Raw genomic sequence first — 23,889 nt, 5'->3', positions numbered from 1 at the left:
CCAAGACAATCTCGAACACGCCTTATCTCTTTTCCAAGAATTTTCTTCCTTTCTTTATACGGTGAAGTGCCTATGATACATGAACTGCCTCCATTATACCTTCCTATGATACAGGAACTGCATCTACTGCCAGTCACAAAACTTGTATATCAGCTTACCTTTACGTGATAATTAGGTTATTTTTATATTCTCAGTATTTTTCAAATTTTTGGATGTCAACCACACTTTCTAAACTTGATATTCAATCTCCCGTCCAGCTATCACCCACAGATTACTGTGAAGTACTGCATTCCAATACTTGATTACGTGTGACATCATAGCCGCCATTTTATGTGCTCTTATGCTCTTGAGAATGAACTATATTTTAATATTAGCTCTCATATCTGGCACCCCCAGCAGATAGTGTTTTCCAATGATATGTGCAAAGGAGAAGGGGGGGAAATGAAGCATGTTTGTGTTGACCCCCTCATGTGGAATGGACTTCAAGTCACCCACAAAACAGCAGGTGTCATGACTCCCAGCCTCTGAACTGTTCCCAACTACATCACAGATATATCCAATCCTATTCCAAATTAAGTAAAGATGCCCAATAAGAAAAAAGGTATGTACTCAGTATCCATATTAACTAGTAACTATAAAGGTAACCTCAAAAATGACCTGTCCTTTGTCCTTCTTGCATTAAGTATTTCTGGTTCCCTGTCCTTCCTTTGAATCTATTTTGGTTCCTTGGGATCAAGTCTTCCTCTGGATCTATACCGCAATTCTGTGAGGTTGGCCCTTTTAGAGACTCCCACTTTCCTCTTTCTGTGCTCTCACTCATTTGCACTTTCTCCTGTTAGTCTCAGTCATGCTTTCCTAGAAAATATTCTATTTTTTCCATTTAACTCACTTGTCTATCTTTGCCTTTTACCTATCTGCTATTCTAAGTGTGTATGCAACTTTTGACCATTCTAATGTCTTTGTATGCTAGGTTATCTGTATATGTGAACTTCATCTCACCTTTACCATGCCAAGTGCCTTCCTTCCTTATCAGGCACATGTGATGCTGAACTTTTCTCATCCTTGTACATCACCACATTTGGATTCCCATCAACAAGGAGAAAGACCTCTCTTCAGGACAGCTGATATGGTCTTATTTTGCACCCACATCTATACATTAAAGATGCATTATGTACACATATATACACATAGTGGTTAAGTGGTTGGGTTGCAAATCAGCCCTCTGTTGGTCCAAAACCCCATTAAGCCATGAGCTCAGCAGGTGGCCTTGGGTAAGCCATTTCTCTTGGCCCCAGCTCCCCAGCTGTATTGTACAGATAATAATAACACAGACTTTGCTCACTGCTCTGAGTGAAACACGAATCTGATAGAAGAGCAATATATAAACGTTGTTGTTGTTGTTGTTGTTATACACACCTAAAGTGCCTAATAGAAATTTGGGGTCATTTATTTAGAATACAGTGAAAACCCACCTACTCTAGCTTATAGAATACATGCAGATCGCCCTTCTCATCTTTGCTTATATTTTCCTTGGGGTATTTTTATATCTTTGTCTTAATAATCATTCCTTAGATGTTGTACATTAAGATAACTAAGATGTATTGTCGAAGGCTTTCACGGCCGGAGAACGATGGTTGTTGGGGGTTTTCCGGGCTGTATTGCCGTGGTCTTGGCATTGTAGTTCCTGACGTTTCGCCAGCAGCTGTGGCTGGCATCTTCAGAGGTGTAGCACCAAAAGACAGAGATCTCTCAGTGTCACAGTGTGGAAAAGATGTAGGTCATTTGTATCTAATTAGATACAAATGACCTACATCTTTTCCACACTGTGACACTGAGAGATCTCTGTCTTTTGGTGCTACACCTCTGAAGATGCCAGCCACAGCTGCTGGCGAAACGTCAGGAACTACAATGCCAAGACCACGGCAATACAGCCCGGAAAACCCCCAACAACCAAGATAACTAAGACTTGTGTTAGATTTTGAGAGGCTGAAAGAAATTTTTACTCTTGCTTAGTGAATGGGAAACCGTATTCTAGACCGTTCTGGTTGTTGCTCTGTGTTTGTTGTAGTATGTTTTTGGTTATTGCATTCATTATTATTCCTGTGCATGTCTATTTTGAGTTAGTAAAAAAAATTATACCAGGATTTTATGAGTTGTCAAAGGGGTTCATTTGAAGTTGATCAGATGACATACATTCCTCAATAGAGAGATGCAATTTTGGAGAGTTATGAGATATTTCTCTCCTTTGTAATTGGTATGTTGGAGATTGAGAGTTGATTGCAATAAAATTAACTGTTTGTTTCCATCAACTATCCCCCCCCCCCGCACACACACACACCCCTGATTAGCTGGTTCACTGCTGAGTGGTGTCTGGTTAGTAAGAGCCTCCCAATGGCCAGATATGACTTTCTAATCACAGGAATCATTAGCAAGTTTGATCATCATTTTGCTTCTTCTCATCTTTCACTTGACTAATTACAGACCAAATACGGAGAAACTTGTGATTATGCATTTGCTTTTTAACTCACTTTGGTATCTCCCTACTTACTATAAAATCCATCACTTCTCTAAAAAGCATGTAGGTACAATGAGAAATATTTAATTATATATATCACCATAATTCTATATTGAGCATTTGTTTAAAAACATCTTAGAATCATAGAGCTGGAAGTTAGGGTTTGAGACTTAGTTTTCCTGAGACAAATATAAACCTCAGATACATTCGGCATCCCCGAATATATCCGGATACATTTGGGTATATTGAATGCTGGATTCCTGTAAATAATCAAATTATTCAGGTTTATCTGGGAAAAACCAGGCAGATCATTTTAAAGCTGGAGGGCTTCTCCCTTCTTGATTTTTTCTGTGCTTTTTTTCCCTCCCGGGAACAGAGGAGAGGGGAAAGTGACTGAGTGACTAATGGGATGCGGCACTGGAGAAGGTCTAGATGCCTGACCAATCACAAGGATTCTTTGATGGCAAAAAGCCTTTTTCAGATTCTTGCCATGAACATGAAAACAGGTCTGGCTCAGAACAGCCTCCATTTTAGAGTGAGATTTCTGGAGAGTATGCTCCTAAGTGTGCTTATTAGGCTCTGGCTGCTCAGGGAGCCTGACTTTTGAATTACTTCCTTTTGGTTTCTGCACCTTTTGGACTACTCTGCCTGCCTTGAGGATCATCTCAGGAATTTCTGCTTGGTTTGAGCATTGTTGGTTTTTTCCTTCTTTTGGGGGAACGGGAGTTGTCTGGTACTGGGTTTGGAAGGCATATGGCAAAGGAAAGGGGCAAACGTTTTCTGTCCTGCTAAACTTCCTTTTAAAACTTCCTTTAATTTCTTTTGCTGTTGTGGGAGGTGTTTTTGCTTGTTTTCTGGTGGTTGTATAATACTTGTTGCTGTTTTTGTAGGAAGAGCAGATATTTCTTTTGTGTTGGCGTGGTTTAATATTTTAAAAGTTGTTACATATTTTAAGAATTGCAGTTATTGTGAGTGGGGTAATTGTTTGATGCTTGTACTTAAAGAGTTTAAGGGCTTTTAATGGAGAGGCCATTTTAGAAAGGTTCCAGGCAACCACAGAGGACCCTGAGGGATTTCAATATAACGTAATCCTAAACATAATAAAGCCTTGAGCCTAGAGTACAGTTGCCTCAGAGCTTCCTCCTGCTCAGCCTCTTTTTGTAATCACCGCATCTGCTGTCTTGAACACTTAGCAGAAAGCATGGAGTCTCAGCTTCTTTCAAAGTTGGCATCCAGCCTGCTTTAAATGGGGTTCATTGGGAAACTCAGAGCCAAACTAGAAGAGACGCCTGTCACGTGGAGGACAGGAGCCAGTTTCCTGCAAGTTTCCGTAGGAAATGGCATGAGAAGGAACCTCTGTCAGGGAGCCAAGTATGCTGGCAGCAGCAAGAGGGAGTTGAGCAGACTAGATGAGCTACCTAGAGAAAGAATCCCTGCCCGGGAGAGGGGGATTCTCCCTCTTATCCCTGACAGAGCTTCCTTCTCACTACATTTCCTGTGGAAGCTTGTGGGAAACTGATGCATATCCTGGATGTGTCAGGCGCCTCTTCTATAGTGTGACTCTTAGATGCCAGTTTAGGGCTCCTTGATATTTCAAGGGTCACCTTATGCAACACATTCATAATATTTTTATTGGTTGCCTTATTGGATTTCACTCTATTTACTGATTTGTGATTTTGCAAAAAAGAAAACCGGAAGAATCTGCATTGAGTTGCATTAAAAATATCTTATATTGCAGGAATTCACCTTCTTAATTCCATATTAATTAGAATTATGGCTGTTTTAATAGAATATTGCAAAGTAGCTCAGTTTTGCATCTGTTGTCCAAACTGAGGAAAGAAGTCACAAACAACATTATAGAGGACTTGGGAACTTTTTAATTTCCATGTCACAAGAATTCTGTGTTGAGCATTTGTTTGAAAACTTCAAATTAGAAATAAGATTAATAATAATAATAATAATAATAATAATAATAATAATAATAGATTTATATACTGCCCTTCAGGACAACACCCACTCTGAGTGGTTTATGAAGTGTGTTATTATTTATTTATTTATTTCATTTATGTCATTTATGTCATTTATAGTCTGCTTTCTTCGCTGAGACTCAAGGTGGATTACATAGTGTGAGATTAGTACAATCGGTAGCAAGGACAAGGGCAGGCATTTCCATACAGTTTCAAGGACATTTCCATAAACAACGTCATAGGGTAAATGAATACAAGTTTACAAAGACATAGCATGACCAAGATCCAATACAGAGTTGAAGAAATGCTGAAGCAGAACATAATCAATTCTAGGACTGACATTAGACAACATGAAGCACAGGTAATATATAGGAGTACATATTTAAAGCAACAGCTAATACGTAAGGCAACATAATGGTGAAATCGATAGTTCCTAACTCATTAGTGAAGCATCTGAGACCTCCTCCCTACAATACAGCCCTCCTATATGAGTAAAAAGCCTTTTTGAATAATTTGGTTATGCATTGTTTGCGGAAAGCCAAGAGTGTGGGGGCTCTCCTCACAACAATCACCCTGTGAGGGGTGGGGGCTGAGAGGGCTCTGAAAAGCTGTGACTGACCCAAGGTCACTCAGCTCACTTTAAGTGAAAGAGTGGAGAATCGAACCTGGTTCTCTAGATTACAGCCTTGCCACTTTTAACTATTACACTAAGCGAGTGTAATAAGAACATCACAGGGCTGCCTGAATTCCATCTTGAGAAGGCATCAGTCAAGCTCTGACAGACAAACTGAGGACAGAATGAATACAGCAGGTAAGAGCAACATTAAATAATAACTGCGGTTATATATGGCTTTTCTAGACAGATTAGTGCCTCATTCAGAGTGGTGAACAAAGTCAGTGTTATTATTATCATCCCCGCAATACAGCTGGGGAGCTGGGGCTGAGAAGAGTGGCTTATCCAAGGCCACCTATTGAGCTCATGGCAGTAGCAGGATTTGAAATAGCAGAGCGCTGATTCACACTATGCTACAGCAGCTCCCTGTGAAAGGAATGAAGGAGAAACTGGCTGTAACAAAGGTGCATCTCTAATATTTTATGATGTACTGCAACGGGGAACAGCACAGAGCTTATAAGGATGGGGATGCAACGATGCCCCAAGTATAGGGTCTTTCCTGAGCTCTTTTACTCCTTCCGGCAACTGGAAAGTAAATGCCCTCAGCAGGAAAGTGAAGAAGATGAAAAACTCAATTCTTGCTAGCTGCTCTCCGAGACAGACACGGGCCCCTGCAAAGGAAATAAGGGAAAGCGGTAAGTGAGTACAACCTTTCTACATATTCTAAGAATATTCTGGATCACTAATCCAGCTTCCAGTCTCTCAAAACAGCTACCACTTACTCTGCAGGGCCAAAAAAAGACAATAAAGACCATTCCCTGCTTTTACCTCCCACCACTCAGAGGTTTACCATTTCTGAACATGGAAGTTTCCATTAGTCACCATGGAATCAGCTGCCTAGGGAGGATGTGAGCTCCCCCTCACTGACAGTTTTCAAGAAGAGGATGGATGAATATTTGTCAGAGATGCTTTAGGCATCTTCCACTGATCAGATGGGAAAGCTTATGAAAAAGCACAGCCTACAAACAGTATTCAGACCCACCAGAAAAATACAACAGATGCTACGTTCAGCAAAAGACAGTAGAGACCCCCCCTCACCTCTGCAGGAGTATACCGTATACCCTGCAGCTGTGGACAAGTTTACATCGGGGCCACACAGCGTAGCAGCCAGACAAGAATAAAAGAACATGAAAGACACTGCAGACTTGGCAATCCAGAAAAATCAGCAGTGGCTGAACATAGCCTAACTCAAACAGGACACAGTATCCTATTCCAGGACACTAAAATACTTGACAACACTTCCAACTACTTTGTCAGATTGCACAGGGAAGCCATTGAAATTCATAAGCATAAACACAATTTCAATAGGAAAGAAGAGACTTTAAGAATGAATAGAGCTTGGCTTCCAGCCCTGCAAAACAGCAGGCTAACGAAATACTCCACATCCCACAATAGCCCTGCAGAGAAGATTAGCATATCAAGCACCAATCCATATGCAAAAGAACCTCCTCAGGATACAGTGACGCCTCCCTCCATTGGCATTCCACACCCTGGGAAACTCCTACAGGATGACTCAGCCCAAACCCACTTTCCTGAGTAGATATAAATGACCTGCCAACATCTTTTCCACACTGTGACACTGAGAGATCTCTGTCTTTTGGTGCTACACCTCTGAAGATGCCAGCCACAGCTGCTGGCAAAACGTCAGGAACTACAATGCCAAGACCACGGCCATACAGCCCGGAAAATCCACAACAACCATGCTTTAGGCTGATCCTGCACTGGGCAGGGGGTTGGACTAGATGGTCTGTATGGCCCCTTCCAACTCTATGATTCTATGATTATCCTCCTTGATTTTGTCTAATCCACTTTTAAAGCCATCTACGCTTGGGGCTATCATTACATCCTCTGGCAGTGAATTCCCCATTTTAATTACTCATTGAGTAAAGAAGTGTAAGACCTTGGTCCAATAGCACCTTAAAGATTGACTGGATTTCCAAGGTATGAGCTCTCAAGAGTCAAAGCTCCCTTCGTCATATCTAACATCTTATCTAATAAAAGGAGCTTTGACACTTGAGAGCTCAGACCTTGGAAATCCAGTCGGTCTTTAAGGTGCTAGTGGACCCAGATCTTGCACTTTTACTTCAGACCAACACAGCTACCTACCTAAAAGTACCTGAGGATATTCAAGACAGTTTGTCTGTCTTGGATATATGCCCATGAACTTCATTGGGTACCCCGTTAGTGGCCCTAATAGGCCTACAGTGTAAGACACGTGGTCTGGCAAGTTTTCATGAGCCACAGCTCACTTCTTCAGATACAGATTTCTAAAGGTGTCTGAAGAAGTGAGCTGTGGCTCATGAAAGCTCATATCTTACAAATTTTGTTAGTCTTATAGGTGCTCCTGGGCTCTTGTTCTTTTCTTCTGCTACAGACAGACTAACACGGCTACCTATCTTGGTTTTAAAAGTTTTTCTCATTTAGTAGAAGATAGGCAGGAAGGGGGAAGTCAATTACTCCCAAGCATCACCCATCTTGCCAATAGCTCTAGCAAAAACCAACCATCGACTTTGTAAATGCAAATGTTTCCCTTGGCCAAAGACAATGAAATGGCCAGCTCACACCTTGGCTTGCATTTTACACCAAGAAGGGACACAGAGACATTGAGGGTGGGATGAGGGCTGGATATCTTCCTGGAGATTTCAGGAAAGGATTCTTTGAGCCTCAGTGGGGTGGAAAAACAGAATAAATAAAATCCCTTAACACAAAGGGAAAGGTGTCCATTTGGGGCTGTTTCAGTCGGCAGGAAGGAGCCCTCTCACCTAGCCCTCTCCATCTTGAGAGTTGCTATTGCCACATGGAGCAGAGAAAAGGCTGGCTTTCTGAACAAAGACTCCAAGGTGATTAGAAGTTTTTAGAAAGCTAGAAAATCTAAATTTAAAGAACCTGTCCTAGAAGAAAATCAGCTAGGACATATACCAGGGACAGGGGATTCCATGTTTACATCTTTCTTTTGTATCCCTTCTGCAATGTATTGCTCTGCAGCATGTGTGTGTGCACTTTCCCCCTTTAATAAATTCTTTTCTATTTTAAATGATGGTAGTTGGTTCTCCATACCACTTAGACCTCCATCGTTTAAACACACTATTCAAAATGGAATCAGGGAAAGGGAAGTGGTTGGTTGCTAGATCACTAATTCCCTGGGAGTGTGAAAGTGCAGTAAGCTACCCCGTGGTAACCAGTCTCTGGGTAGCTGGAGATGCAGGCACTCAGCAGGGCTTTAATTGGTAATACAGAAGGGAAGCAGGAACTGCTGCCCTTCTTGGCAAGTAATTCTAAAATTGACCAGATGGTGGCAGCGTACCAAAGGGAAAGCAATAGAGATAACTCCCCCTGAGGGTCAAGTCTCCAGGAAGCAACTCAAGATGGTCACTGGTGCCTAGATGCCTTGAAGGGCCAGCATGGAGTGGTGCTTGTGTGTCAGTGGGGCTGTTCCACCACACAACATGTATGTAAAGTTGGATAATGGTGATAAATAATTCCATTGGGTATCATCTAGCAAGCCTTCCCTAAATGAGCACCTCGATTGTACTTAGATAAAGGAATATGGCCCAGATCTGGATGGCCTGATTTCATCTGCTCAGGGGAGTTAAGCAGAGTGAGCCAACAAGGAAGACCAAGGTCAATATGTAGAGGCAGGCAATGGCAAACCACTTCTGTTCATCTCTTGTCTTGAAAATCCTATGGGGTCTCCATAAGTCAGCTGTGATATGATGGCACTTCACACACATACAAAGCAATATAAGCTAGAGGGCCAAGACTCCTTTTTTTCTCAAGAAGGAGCATATCAGAAACTCACATTGCCTCAACCATAGCCCCCAACCACCACATTTTTGCTGCCTTCGACTTTTTAACTTTTGTATTGGAATTATGAAATTGTGTATGTTATCTTTTATTGTGTATTGTTGTTTTAATCAATTGTATCACTATATAATGTAACCCACCCTGAGCCCGCTCATGGGAAGAGCTAGCAAGAAATCTAATAAATTATATTAAAATTAAATTAAATTCATATTTCTTTGCCCCCTCTCCCTTTCATTGCATTAACTTCAGTGGCTATCTCCAGGAAAAATCTCACTGCACCCAGTATTTGGTTACCAAATCATTAGTCAAGGCCTTTAAGTGTTCAATCAAGGTGCATTTCCAACAGGGTAACTGGGGAAGGGGCTAGGACACATAACAGATCATAAACCCCATTAAACAAAGTGGTGCTTACATTTGAGTAAACATGCATAGAATATTCCTGTTACTAACTTTGCTGGCTTGGGGACTTTAAATTTAGTTGCTTCCCAAGCCACCTGGCCCTCTACTGGGTGATGAAGAGGGAAGGGAAAGGCCAGAGTAGATGGTCCGAAGTTGAGATCATTAATAAGGTCCCAAGATAAAACGTGCGCGTTTAAAACACAAAACATGTTCATGATGAATATATCAAGGTTGTGGAGATGTAAGGGTGCTGTGTATGAAACTGGATCAACATTCACAGCTGAATGAGATGGTGGAAGAGATCATGCCACTGTTGAATAATAACCCACGTAGAACACTTATCATAGAAAGATATTCTAATGATATTCTAATGATCTGAAAGATATTCTTATCATCCATGTAGAATACTTATCACAGAAAGATATTCGAATGATCACTCTCACCTGCAATGCTGGGAATGAAAGGAACTTTACCATAGGGAAGCACTTTTTAAAAAGATTCAGCCTAATTAGGGGTTTTGGAGAACTTGAAAGTTTGCACACTGTTTTGTGTCAGAAGTCTGACTTGTATGCTTTTCCTTGCACTCCATTTACAGTGGGCTGTTAAGGTCCAACAGCAGTAGGATGAGACAATCCTATATGCTCAGAGATACTCTGGCAATTAAAGAACCAATAGTTATATTTAATGTGAATAATTATATTATTACACTAGCTTGATACGGGTGCTTCGCTGCTGTATTTAACTACTTTAAGTCCAGTTATAATTAGAGATGGGCATGAACAGGAATACGAACAAAAAAAAGCCATGAACAGCCCAATCTGCTGCTCGCGAACAAGCTGTTTGTGAGGCCCCATTCTAAACGAACAGGTAGTCGTCGCAAGCCTCGTTCATTGCTGTTCGTCTTGCTGTTCGTCAAGCCAGACAGTCTGGCACCTGCAATCAATTCCCTTGGCAACTCAGGCAGGGATTGTCTGAACTCTGTCTGAACTCCTGCTGTTGCCCTGGAAACCCCAATCTAAGCCCAATTTAGCTTGATAAGCAGGTCTTCCTTTCACGTATGGAGCTCCAAATTTGTTACAAGGGAAGCTATGGGTTTGCAGACAGTGGAGAGGCAGTTGCTGTTGGCATCTTGATAGAGAGAGTGCATTGGAGCTTGAATTTTCTTTGTGTGTGGTGGGATAGGGATCTATCCCTTCAAGTTCCAGGGCTGCTGCCAGGCTCTGGGCCAAGCTATTATTTATTATTGTTACCTTTCCTGCTGCCTGCTCAGGTCAAGTTTCTGGGAGTGGTGCGGTAGGGATCTACCCCTTCAATTTCCAAGGCTGCTGCCAGGCTCTGGACCAAGCTATTATTTATTATTGTTACCTTTCCTGCTGCCTGCTCAGGTCGGGTTTCTGAGAATGGTGCAGTAGGGATCTTGACTTGGATGATGGCTGCAGGAGAGCCTGCTGGCCGCCATGAACAGCCAACCATGAACATGTTTGTGAACAGGGCCATGTTCATGGTTGTTTGTGAGTCCCTGTTCATGGATGGCAATGAAGAACGAACATCAAGTTTGGTTTTGTTTCTGTTTGTGACCATCTCTAGTTATAATACTTATGGGTATGTAACATTTTTGGTTACATTTGTGACCTTTTAGGGGAAGACTGGGAGGTGCGCTTTACCTCAGGACACATTCAATGACTCCCAATAGCAACTGCATACTGTTTAGAATGAGGACCAATCAAGCTGCATATGCAAATGACCTCTGTGTTCCAACTGTCTCTTGATGGGATGAAGTGTGGAATGTTGTGAATTCCAATCAACTTGCATATGCAAATGACCTTGAAAGGTTGGCCCAATCAGGGAACAGGGGCTGAGCTGGCAGTGGGCAGGGGTGCATGCAGGCAGCAGCCTGCCAGCCATACAGAGAAGCTGCATCACTTTGGGAAAACACATTTTACCCCTTTTTACCCCCCCCCAAGGGGTGAATTTCTTAAAATCTCTTCTTATAAAGACACTTGTCTTTATATAGATAGATAGACTGTGTGGTTGGTGGGTGATGCACGGGGTATACAGTAGTGATGTGGCTGTTTTGGTTGGTGGAAATTTATTTATTTATTTATTTATTCAATTTATATACTGCCCATCCCCAGGGGCTCTGGGCGGTGAACAGTTAAAATCGATAAAAACAAAACTAAAATCAATATACAAATAATAAAACAAATTAACAAGGTGCAGTGGTGGGGAGAACCTTCCCCACCCCAAAGGTGGGAGGCCGACATGGCACCGCCCCACTTCAATCACCAAACACCTGGCGGAACAGCTCTGTCTTACAGGCCCGGCGGAACGATAATATGTCCCGCTGGGCCCGGGTTTCCATTGACAGAGCGTTCCACCAGGCTGGGGCCAGGACTGAAAAGGCCCTGGCTCTGGTTCAAGCGAGGCGGGCTTCCTTAGGGCCGGGGACCACAAGTAAATATTTATTTGCTGATCGGAGCAATCTCCGGGGAACGTACAGGGAGAGGCAGTCCCGAAGATATGCCGGTCCCAACCCACTCAGGGCTTTAAAGGTAAGAACCAACACTTTGAACCTGATTCGGAATTCAACCGGAAGCCAGTGCAGCTGGCGCAGGACAGGTGTGATGTGTGACTGGTAAGGTATACCAGTCAGGACCCATGCCGCCGCATTCTGGACCAGTTGTAGTTTCCGGATCAGGCCCAGGGGTAGCCCAGCATAGAGTGAGTTGCAGTAATCTAGCCTGGAGGTGACCGTTGCATGGATCACTGTAGCCAGGTCCTGGGGCATCAGGTAGGGGGCAAGTTGCCTGATCTGAAGAAGATGGAAAATGCAGACTTGGCAACCGCCGTGACCTGGGCCTCCATCGATAGGGAGGCATCCAGGAGCACACCCAGACTCTTTACCACTGGCAAAGTTGCCAGTGGTGTCCCATCCAGGGCAGGGAGCTGGATCCCAACATCTGGCAGCCCCCATCCCAGCTGCAGGACCTCCGTCTTCAGTGCCAGTGCGGCTCTCTGAGCTTCTAGAGAGAGATTTATTGATCTTGATGGACCCTGATGCTTTGTCAAGGAACCCATACAGCTGTTGTGTGGTTCATGGCTTGTGTGCAGAAATGCCCACAAGCAGTAATGACATCGATGTATTGTCGAAGGCTTTCACGGCCGGAGAACGATGGTTGTTGGGGGTTTTCCGGGCTGTCTTGCCGTGGTCTTGGCATTGTAGTTCCTGACGTTTCGCCAGCAGCTGTGGCTGGCATCTTCAGAGGTGTAGCACCAAAAGACGGAGATCTCTCAGTGTCACAGTGTGGAAAAGATGTAGGTCATTTGTATCTACTCAGGAGGGGTGGGGTTGAGCTGAGTCATTCTGTAAGAGTTTCCCAGGGTGTGGAATGCTAATGGTTGTCAGACAATGATGGAATAAGGCTGTTACATCCTCTGGGAAAATCTGATTAATCAGTGCAATAGTGTCTTTTACTGGAACCTTGGTAAACAGGGATACAACATCAAAACTGACAAGTATGTCTTGTGGATTGAGTTTCAGAGAACTGATTTTGTTGATGAAATCTGCTGAATCTTTGATGTAAGACGAGGTTTTCCCGATGTGGTCCTGCAGGAGATCTGCCAGATGTCTAGCTAATTCATATGTCGGTGAACCAATGGCACTCAAAATGGGTCGGAGTGGGACTGAATCTTTATGTATTTTGGGGAGTCCATATAGTCTAGGTGGCTGTGCTTCTGTCTTGCATAGTTTGCTGTGCGTGTCGGGATGTAGTGAGGAATTCTTGATCAGTATGACCAGTTACTTCCAATGGGACAACGAATTCTATGAACAGATGGATGGGGTGGCCATGGGGAGCCCACTCAGCCCAGTTATAGCAAACTTCTACATGGAACATTTTGAAAAAACAGCTCTAGAATCAGCACCCCACAAACCCAGTGTATGGTTCCGGTTTGTGGATGATACATTCATCATTTGGAGCCATGGGGAGGAAGAATTGATGGAGTTTTTGAATCATCTCAACAACATCCACCTGAACATACAATTCACAATGGAGAAAGAAAGTGAGGGAAAACTCTCATTCCTGGATACCTTGGTCATCCGCAAAGCAAACTTTCAGTTAGGTCACAAGGTCTACAGGAAACCAACTCACACTGATCGGTACTTACACAAAAACTCCAATCACCACCCCCGACAGAAAAGAGGCATAATGAAAACATTAGTGGATCGTGCAAGACGGATATGTGAGCCGCGCTTTCTCAATGAGGAAATTAATCATCTAAACCACGCACTTCAGGCAAATGGCTACTCCAGAAATGAAATCCGAAGAGCAATCAAACCCAGGATGAATCAAACAACCAAAGAAAAACAGTCTCCCACAGGAAAAGTGTTTTTGCCATATATCAAAGGAATTACTGATCAGATGGGAAAGCTTATGAAAAAGCATAACCTTCAAGCAGTATTCAGACCCACCCGAAAAATACAACAGATGCTACGATCAGCAAAAGACAGCAGAGATCCCCTCACCTCTGCAGGAGTATACCGTATACCCTGCAGCTGTGGACAAGTTTACATCGGGACCACAAAGCGTAGCATCCAGACAAGAATAAAAGAACATGAAAGACACTGCAGACTTGGACAGCCTGAAAAATCAGCAGTGGCTGAACATAGCCTAACTCAAACAGGGCACAGTATCTTATTCCAGGACACCAAAATACTGGACAACACTTCCAACTACTTTGTCAGACTGCACAGGGAAGCCATTGAAATTCACAAGCATAAGCAAAACTTCAACAGGAAAGAAGAAACCTTAAGAATGAACAGAGCATGGGCTCCAGTTCTGAAAAACACCAGGCCAACAAAACACTCCACACCCGACAATAGCCCTGCAGAGAAGATTAGCACATCAAGCACCAATCCATATGCAAAAGAACCGCCTCAGGATACAGTGAAGCCTCCCGCCATTAGCATTCCACACCCTGGGAAACTCTTACAGAATGACTCAGCTCAACCCCACCCCTCCTGAGTAGATACAAATGACCTACATCTTTTCCACACTGTGACACTGAGAGATCTCCGTCTTTTGGTGCTACACCTCTGAAGATGCCAGCCACAGCTGCTGGCGAAACGTCAGGAACTACAATGCCAAGACCACGGCAAGACAGCCCGGAAAACCCCCAACAACCATAGTAATGACATCATTACTTTAAGGATCACAGGCAGAAAAACTGGGAAAGAGACAGTCTAACAGTGAAATCCTAAGTAGAGTTACTCTGCTTAGGATTTCATTGTATATGCTCACTATAAGGCCAATGGTCTGTCTAAATATAACAGCTTTTTGATGTTACACAAAAGGCAATAAATTTCTTCTTATTCAATATCTTTCAGTGGTTTTATCCATAAAGGCATGCCAGACATTTGACATAAGATTTTGGAAATGCAGTAACAACATTCTATCCCCTGACTTGGATAGCCCAAGCAACCTTGTTCTTGTCAGATCTCAGAAGCTAAGCAGAGTCAGCCTTGGTTAGTAATTGGATGGGATGTCTCCAGTGGAGACCAGGGTTGCATAGATAGGCAACGGCAAGCCACCTCTGTTAGTCTCTTGCCTTGAAAACCCTACTGGGGTCACCATAAGTCAGCTAGGACTCAACAACCATCTCCACCACCAAGAATAGTCTATATGGGGAGCAAATATTCCTTTGTTCTTTCTCCTTCATACTGCGCAACCATGGCTATCAATTCAGAAGTTCAGAATTCTGTGTTTACCTGCGCCAAATGGAAGAAATGCTTCTTTTTCCACAAAATTTCCTTCCTTGTCCAAAAAATGATTGGGGTTGAACTCCCGAGGTTTCTCCCATTGCTTGGGGTCAAGAAGAACAGCGCGGAGATCTGGAATAACATGTGCTCCCTGAAAGGGAAAAAGAATATTGCCTCAGGATGCACCTAGATGCAGTATCAGAAAATAAAAAAATAGAATTTGTATTTGGAGGATACAAATGAGAAGAATCTAGGGAACAATTTTCCACATGCCTGGAAATGTTCCTAGCAATAGCATACAACAACCAACTCCCTCCCTTTCCCCCAGATCTTCCTTCTGGAGTCTGGTGGCATTTCTTTTTTACTTTTTTTAAATTTTAATTGTTGTTATTTATAGTCCACCTTTCTCACTCAGACTCAAGGTGGATTACACAGTGTAATCCAATAATCAACAGCTGGGGCATTCGATAAACAATACCATAGACTACAGATCGCCAAATCTGTGAAACCAGAAGGTCTCAATTTAAAGACAGGGTTGTGAAGTGTTGCTCCGGCATTGTAACTGAAGCACTCCTGATGAGAAAGCTTCTTTTAGATCAAAATGTGTTAAGTAGAGGAACAGTTTTGAGTACTGGTGTTCATCTAATCATCAGATAAAATTTTATTTATTTAATTTTGAAAACGGGAAGTTTCTTTGTCCTTCAAAAATTTCTAGAGAAAGTCCCTATATGGATACATCTCCGAATGTGCCACCTGTGATGGGCAGCCCTCTTTAGAAGCAGAACTGCAACTATAACAGTCTTCTATACCTTGGGAATGAGAAAACCAAACACCTTCACGTCGTTCACACATTGTCTGGGGAACCCAACTAATAAGACATAGTGGACGCGCAGGATTTCATGAATCACGGCATTGGTGTAAGGCAATCTCTTTCGATCTTGATAGCTGAACGACTCAGAGGAACCCAAAACATCTTCCATCTCTTTGTGGACTTTCTCTGAGGAAAATAGTAAAACAAGGAAGCTTTGTGCTGGAGAATGTATTTACCTCTAAAGATTCAATGAACCACTGAACCTATTATATTGGGTTCTGCTGAAGGAACTAAATAAGAATTGAAATGTAGACATGTTATGGCATCACAAAATGTTAAAGGTGAGTGTTTTGGTCCGTGCAGCAGCACACAACAAAAGAGCCAAAAAAGGGACCTGGAATCCTATATACTCATGGGAAAACGCTGCTTGCTTTCTGATTTGGCTATTTTGTTGGGAATTTGTATTGGCCCCCTCCCCTACAGTGGACTAGAGGCTGAAGGAGAGTCAGGCAGTTCCTGTATGATGGGTTACCTATTCCTCTTCAAGGGTTTAAAGGCATGAATCTTGAGTCTGAGGTGCTCTTGTATACATATGACACAATTTTACAGTGCAAAACCCCATGCCTCTCTAGCACGACATGTTTTTAGCCCACTGACAGGTTCCAGATTACAAAATAATTAAGTCCACATCCAATTTGATGAGTTTTAATGTGGCCAAGTTGAGGGTGTGAGCTTTTATACATATGACTGGTTCTAGTTTGGTAGTGGTTATGGAGAGTGCCATCAAGTAATAGCTGACTGATGGCGATCTCTGGTGGGGTTTTCACAGCAAGAGACTAACAGAGGTGGTTTGCCATTGCCTGCCTCTGCAACTGGGGTCTTCTTTTGAGGTCTCCCATCCAATTACTAACCAAGGCTGACCCTGATTAGGTTTTGATGAGATCAGGCTTGCCTGGGCTATCCAAGTCAGGGCAATTGGGTAGTGAATGACATCAAATATTTAAGTTTAAAGTTCAGGGACAAACTAGCTTTGCATAATTTGTATTTATTAATCAAAAGAGGAGGGTAAAATTGAAACTACGGGCCAAGCTACACGTGACGAATGACACTTGAACGGCAAGTGGATTGAGTGGAGGGCAAGTGAACAGGGAGAAATACACTTGCTGTTCAAGTGTCATTCGTCATGTGTAGCTTGGCCCTCCCTTGGCTTGAGGAAACAGCAGCTCTCAAGATGAACTGTTTCTATATTCTCTAGGACTTGTCCCCCACCCCCCAACACTACATAGACACATTTTGAAAAGGGAAGGCAACAGACTACTGGGTGAGCAGGACAGCATGATGCTACTTATCCAATTAGGGTGGCACTTGAGTCTGGGTATTTACACCAGCGCTCTCTTGCTTTCACTCCTTTTTGCTGGAAGAGTGGCAAGAAAGGAAGGGGCTTGCCTTGCGAACTGCTTGCATGCATGCACTTTCAATCATCACCTAAGAAGCAAAGCATTCATCTTCTTTGCAGAGCAACTGTTTGGCACTAAAGAGATCCCATCAACTTTCCAGCAAAGAGTCTGGACTGGTGTAAAGGGGATGGCCGGAGAAGTTTCCCTCAGTCTTGAGAGATGGATAAAATGGTTTCATTTACTGCCTGCATCCTCCCCAAGATTTGCTTCTTGGAAGTGTGCTGAGGTAAACCTTCTACCTCCTGGTTCATGAGGCTGGAGCTATGTTTGCCTTCACTGCTTTTTTCACTTTATGCTGAGCTTCCCATAGGCTGTATTGGGTTTTTTTTAAAGTAGTTTACAGAGACTTGAATTTAGCAGAGGAAGGGATGAGAAATATCCCACTCTTATTCTTTCATAAGCAGGTCTGCATTTATTTCCAGTATTATTGTAAGCCTCTTCCCTCCTTCCTTCATCTTTAAGGGGTATGCACCAGATGGGGTTTAAACCCCTCTCCAAATGCATAATTGTCTTTGTATTGGACTTGAACATGGGCAGGACGGGCTTGTGATGTTTGTGGGGGGGAGAGAGACATTTTTCACTCTTTATATTTAGGTTTTAGAGAATATAGGATTTGAATATTGGAACACATTAGTAAAATCAGCACAGAATTGGTCAAAGAATAGTACGATGGGGAAAGGACCCATGCAGAGGGTCTCAGGTTCAATCCTCAGCATCTCAATCTAGAAAGATCAGGTGACAGGTGTTAGGAAAGAGCTTTACCTGTGTTAGAACTGCCAAGCCCTCACAGGGGGCAGGGGAGTGCTCATTGCTTGCCACCACTCCAAGTAGCAATGGGAGAGGAATGGTGTTGCCAGCATGATGATGTCAATTCTAAGTAAAACACAGAAGTGACAGCAAGTAGTTCTAGGAATCCCCAGAAATCCTGATTTTATCATAAAGTTTTCAGAGATTCCTAGAGCTACCTACAGTTCCTTCCAGGTTTTCCCTGGAAGTGATGTCATCATGTCACTTAGTCTCTCTGGCAACACTGTCCCCCATTCCCCTCCCCTCCAGCCCTTTGACCAGTTGCCAGGCTTGCCATGGCAACCCTAACCTGTGTCCCCAGGGAGCTACTTCCAGTTAGAGTAGCTTGATAGGCCTGTAATCTGACTTAGTAAAAGGCAGCTTCATACGTAGTAAAGAAAATTAGTGTTTTGAGAGGACTGCAATTTTAGGAAAGACTCCCTGTTGCACATGTTAAAAGTCCCAAGACCTATCTCTACATTTCCCAATTAAAATATGGTTGAGTTACGGGGTGGGAGAATTTTCCCACAGCAGATTCTTTTGGGGGGGATTTAGGAGTTGAAACAACCCTGATAATTCAAGGCTTACTGGTAAATTTGTCACAGTGTCAGACAATAGAGCCTTTCAAGAAGCTACCTCCCTCCCCAAAAAGCCATGGGGCAGATTTCTTATATGAAAATGTGGATGCACTAGGAATAAAGGACATGTTGAGAGTTCAGAAGCTGTGGGGCTTTCCTACAGGATCTTGTGAGTTCTCTCAAGCGCAGCTGCTCCTGCAAAGGTTACTCAGAGCCAGTAAAAACAAACTTGTTCTGTAATTTTTGACACTTTTGCCAAAATGGGAGAGGAGGCACCTGCAACAGTGGGAGACTCGAGTCTTACTGAGGTAAACCGCAGCGCTGCTTCAGTTCTGGCTTGTTCAGATGGAGCAGCTCCCGTAAAACTGGATGTTGATTTATTTAGTAACAAGATTTTCACCCCGCCTTTCTAAGCTCTCGGTGCTCCAAGGTGGCTAACCAATTTAAACATACCAAGTAAAATTTCATCTCAAAAGCCATTAAAACCAACACAGAGAGGCATCATGAAAAAAATGAAAAACTTAAAAATAAATACAAAGATTAAAAACAACAGTTAAAAACATTAAGGAGGGAGGAGGGATCTCTGAGGGAATGCCAGGCAAAAGAAGTCTTCACCCCCTTGTAGAAGACAGCAACAGGCAGGGAAAGGCAAATTTCCCTGGGGAGAGAGAGAGTTCTAGAGTTTAGGCACCACTACTGAGAAGGCCCTCTCCTTGCCACCGGCCAAATCTCAGATCCCACTTGAGTTCCCTGCAGCTACAAAGCAGCTTCGGGGAGTAGCTATTAAAAATAAAGGAAACCATAAACGGCCTCACCAATATGCCTCCACAGGGGGAGAAAGGCTTCTCCCTCCCCCCTCAAGCCGGTTCCCCTGTCAAATTAGCAGGGGAGGGAATTTTCCCCATTCTTTCTCATCCCTGTGGAGTATTCTATGCACGTGGAGTAGTAAAAACAGTGAAAAATCCTCCTTGTGATGAGGAAAATGGCTTGGGGAGGGAAGGAGCCGCTCCTTCCCCCATGGAGGCATTCTGAGGCCATTTGGGCTCTCTTTTATTTTTTAACAGGCATTTACTTTGTAACTATATGAATCGATCCTGACGTTTCTCTTACCTTGGATGTCTGGGTGATTTGCCATGAGAAGCAATGCCCACTGCAAAGCGGTAGCAGTGGTTTCGGTTCCTGCGAAAAAGAGGTCAAAAATACACTGAGCCAGGTTCTCTTCGTTGTATGTAGAGTTAGGGTCATTCTTGTTCTGTTGATAGTAAAACAACAACAACAACAAACCAGAGAGAGCATTTTGTCTCTGCATCTGTGAAGATAAAGCTGTACAAAATGTGCTGAAAAACTATTAGACCAGCGGGCAAGATTTAAGAAGAAAGGGAGAGAGGTATGGCATTTCTTCCAAAGAATTGTTTCGATTGTGTGATAAATAGGTTATTCCCTATATTAAGATCAGTATTCTATGGAACTACACAATTTTAAAGTTGACAATGAAGAAATTGAAGTTGTTCGAGATTTTCTGTTCCTTGGCTCAATCATCAACCCAAAGGGAGACTGCAATGAAGAAATCAGAAGAAGATTGAGACTTGGAAGAGCAGCTGTGAGGGAACTAGATAAGATCCTTAAAGATAAAGATGTCTCTCTGGGAACCAAGATCAAGATAATCCAAACGATGGTATTCCCCATTGCCATGTATGGATGTGAAAGTTGGACGGTAAAGAAAGCTGACAGGAAAAAAATTGATTCATTTGAAATGTGGTGCTGGAGGAGAGTTTTGCAGATCCCATGGACAGCCGAAAAGTGGGTACTAGACCAAATCAAGCCGGAATTCTCCTTAGAAACTAAAATGACAAGATTAAAGCTATCATACTTTGGTCACATCATGAGAAGACAAGATTCTCTGGAAAAGTCAATTATGCTAGGAAAAGTGGAAGGCAGCAAGAAAAGAGGAAGACCGCAAATGAGATGGCTTAACTCAATAAAAGAAGCCACATCTGACGAAGAGAACTGTGATTGTGATCTCTGTCTTTTGGTGCTACACCTCTGAAGTTGCCAGCCACAGCTGCTGGCGAAACGTCAGGAACTACAATGCCAAGACCACGGCAATACAGCCCGGAAAACCCACAACAACCATCGTTCTCCGGCCGTGAAAGCCTTCAACAATACATAGAACTGTGATTCTTGAAAGCTTATGCTACAATAAAGATGGTTAGTCTTAAAGGTGCTACTGGACTCTTTTTGATTAAAAATGAGAGAACTGCCTCCAATCCTCATGGTGGTTGTTGATCCTGCAAACTGGAGGACGTGGCTTCTTTTATTGAGTCAAGCCATCTCGTTTTAGGTCTTCCTCTTTTCCTACTGCCTTCCACTATTCCTCACATTGGCTTTTACAGAGAATCTTGTCTTCTCATGATGTGACCAAAGTACGATAGCTTTAGTCTTGTCATTTTAGCTTCTAAGGAGAATTCAGGCTTGAATTGATCTAGTCAATTTGTCTTTCTGGCTGTCCATGATATCCGCAAAACTCTCCTCCAGCACCACATTCCAAAAGAATCAATTTTTTTCCTGTCAGCTTTCTTTACCATCCAGCTTTCACATCCATACATGGCAATGGGGAATAACATAGTTTTGAATTATTAAGATACACCTTAACATGTGATTTCTCCTCTAAAGCACCTTGTCTGATACCTGCTTGAAATTCACAAAACCAGATGTTGTGTGAGAATGTTCAACTATATATTGAAGCAATGATGTCATCCTATGCAGCGTTACTCCAGTCTATGGCCACTGAAACAAATGTGCTTGAACTGGAGAAGGACTATTTTCTTTAGACACAAAAACACGGGTCTGTGTCTGGAGGATAATGTTTCATATTTCTGATAGTAAAGGCTTCAGTAGATGGAAGCTTATGGCAAAAAAACAAGCCTTTGGGCTCCTTGCTTTTCTGCATTGAATGAATAAGGGGTAAAGAGACTTCCTTTCTATTTGGCTCCCATATGTGGTATTCCAGTGTACTTTTCTCAACATTTTTGTACTCCAGCCATAGGGTGTGCACAGTATTTTTTGAATGTGGGTATCAGGAAGGCCATAAATACTGGTGTCCCCAATATTCAGGTTCAAAGACACCAGCTTTGTGTTTGGATTTGATTCTAGGATTCCAGCATTAACTGGGCTCATTATTCCCTAGGGGGGAATTTTTACAGGGGCTATTTGGGGATCAAATGCCACCAAAACTGCAGCACAGTGAGTGCTGCTTGCACTCTGACGAGCCTCCAATTTTCAACCAAATTGGGTCAAGGGGTCGTATTCTATGGTCCCCTGAATAAGATGCTCCCAGCTTCTATTGTTTCCTAAAGGGAAGTGGTATATAAATCAAATATTATTATTATTATTATAATCCAATGCTTTCTCCAAGGCACAGAAGCGTTGGCCAAACACGCGAACACAAAACCTAAATAGAGTCAACAAAGACCAACAGAGCCAATGCCAAACCAGTGAATCACAGCAAAATCAACCTGGCAGCAGAAGGCATGCATGCCGCGCCCTTGTTTGGCAGCCGGTCCCAACAGCTTTTCTTTAACCATTTGTACAACTTTCCCAGGCAAAAGGAGGGAGTGGGAGGAAGAAGATTCTCACAGGTGAGAGGAATTGCATGTTCGGGAGAGCTCAATTGTCTGTCTAATCACAATTCTCTCATGTGGTCTATGAGAGAATCATTGTGATTGGATGGACAGTTGAGCTTTCTCTAACGTTCAATGCCATTTTTCTGTGAGAATTGCCTCATAAAATGAGAGCCAGTTTGGTGTAGTGGTTACGAAAGCGGGACTCTAATCTGGAGAGCCTGATTAGATTCCCCATTCCTCTACTTGAAGCCAGCTGGGTGACCTTGGCCTAGTCTCAGTTCTCTGGAGCTCCCTCAGCCCCACCCACCTCACAGGGTGATTGTCTTGAGGATAATAACAACACACTTTGTAAGCCGCTCTGAGTGGGCATTAAGTTGTCCTGAAGGGCGGTATATAAATCAAATGTTGTTATTGTTGTTATTAATAACAAGAACAAAATCTAGGCAATGCTTTTTATTAGGACCAACAATTTCAATCCTCTTGTACAGCAAATAGATACGAATATTTCCGAGATTACAGTTTGCATTTACCTCTTTTTATTCAGTGCGTCTGATGGCACAAAAAGCGTGGCAACTTACTTTCTCTATCTGAAGAAGGTAGAAATCAATGAAATCCTGTGGCTCGTGCATGGCCTGATGCTCCATATGCTTTTCTATCTCCTTCTTTGCAAACGTGAGCACAGCATGAGCCTGAGCGAGTGTCGTCTTGTGGGGTCCCGGAAGATATTCCATGAGCCTTGGGAAAATTATATACAGCTACAGCAAAGAAAAATCCTGTCAGTACCACGAGGCAGCATCAGTAATGCAGCCCATAAGACAACTCCTTTCGGTTCTTTCATCAGCATCGTAGCCTTGATGACACCAATTAATTTTGCCCTCATTGAGCAGATGGAGGGACCAATGGCAGAACTAGCCAAAATGCAAAGAGTTACGCAACCTGCCCTGCCGTTTTTCTCTGCTGGTTGCAGCCCCCAAAGGTACTTTTCAGTAATCAAGTTCATGTTTGTTCAAGTTTATTATTACGATCTAGGATCAGAATTTGATTCAGCATATACAATAATATATAACAAATACATTGATTACATGTCTAAGCATATCTAGGAAACTGAACAAGATATTTAAATAAATAAAATGGTTCAATATTGATTAAAATTGTTAAGAAATTAAAATTTCTTAAAGGAAGTTGTGATAGTCTATCTAATTGAACTAGTCAGGGTGCAGAATCTTGCTACCTCAGCAGAGATTTCATTACAGCAATCAGCTAAAAGGATAACAGAATAAAATTAACTGTAAGAGTGCATTAATTTTAAATTTACACATCTAAGAATTAAGTACATCAGTGTGCTAAAATGGGTAAAATCATTAAAACCTTAATTAAAATTTCTAGAGGAAGTAATAGTGTTCTTTTCAGTAATCAAACACATTGGTTGTTTCCACACACATTGGATAATGCACTTTTAATGCACTTTAGTTATCCTTTTGAAGTGGATTTTGTGTTTCACACACGAAAACCCAGTTC

The 23,889-nt window shown here is 42.6% G+C and overlaps 1 protein-coding gene across 2 annotated transcripts in view; it reads right to left on the bottom strand.

Annotated features, from left to right (window-relative positions):
- Positions 1 to 4,369: 4,369 nt before the first annotated feature.
- LOC129332831 (cytochrome P450 2J2-like) overlaps positions 4,370 to 23,889 on the bottom strand; it is a 31,354-nt gene continuing 11,834 nt past the window's right edge. For both annotated transcript variants that reach the window (XM_054984111.1, XM_054984110.1), the window contains 5 exons: positions 22,950 to 23,126; positions 19,859 to 20,000; positions 15,926 to 16,113; positions 15,126 to 15,267; positions 4,370 to 5,766 (listed from right to left, as the gene is read on the bottom strand). In XM_054984111.1, the coding sequence (XP_054840086.1) occupies positions 5,576 to 5,766; positions 15,126 to 15,267; positions 15,926 to 16,113; positions 19,859 to 20,000; positions 22,950 to 23,126 (840 nt within the window). In that variant the 3' untranslated portion in view covers positions 4,370 to 5,575. The remainder of the gene's footprint in view (positions 5,767 to 15,125; positions 15,268 to 15,925; positions 16,114 to 19,858; positions 20,001 to 22,949; positions 23,127 to 23,889) is intronic.

Source organism: Eublepharis macularius, chromosome 6, assembly GCF_028583425.1.
Source record: "Eublepharis macularius isolate TG4126 chromosome 6, MPM_Emac_v1.0, whole genome shotgun sequence".
Lineage (NCBI taxonomy): Eukaryota > Metazoa > Chordata > Lepidosauria > Squamata > Eublepharidae > Eublepharis > Eublepharis macularius.
Note: the sequence above shows the minus strand (reverse complement) of the source record. Positions and strands in the feature narration are given on the sequence as shown.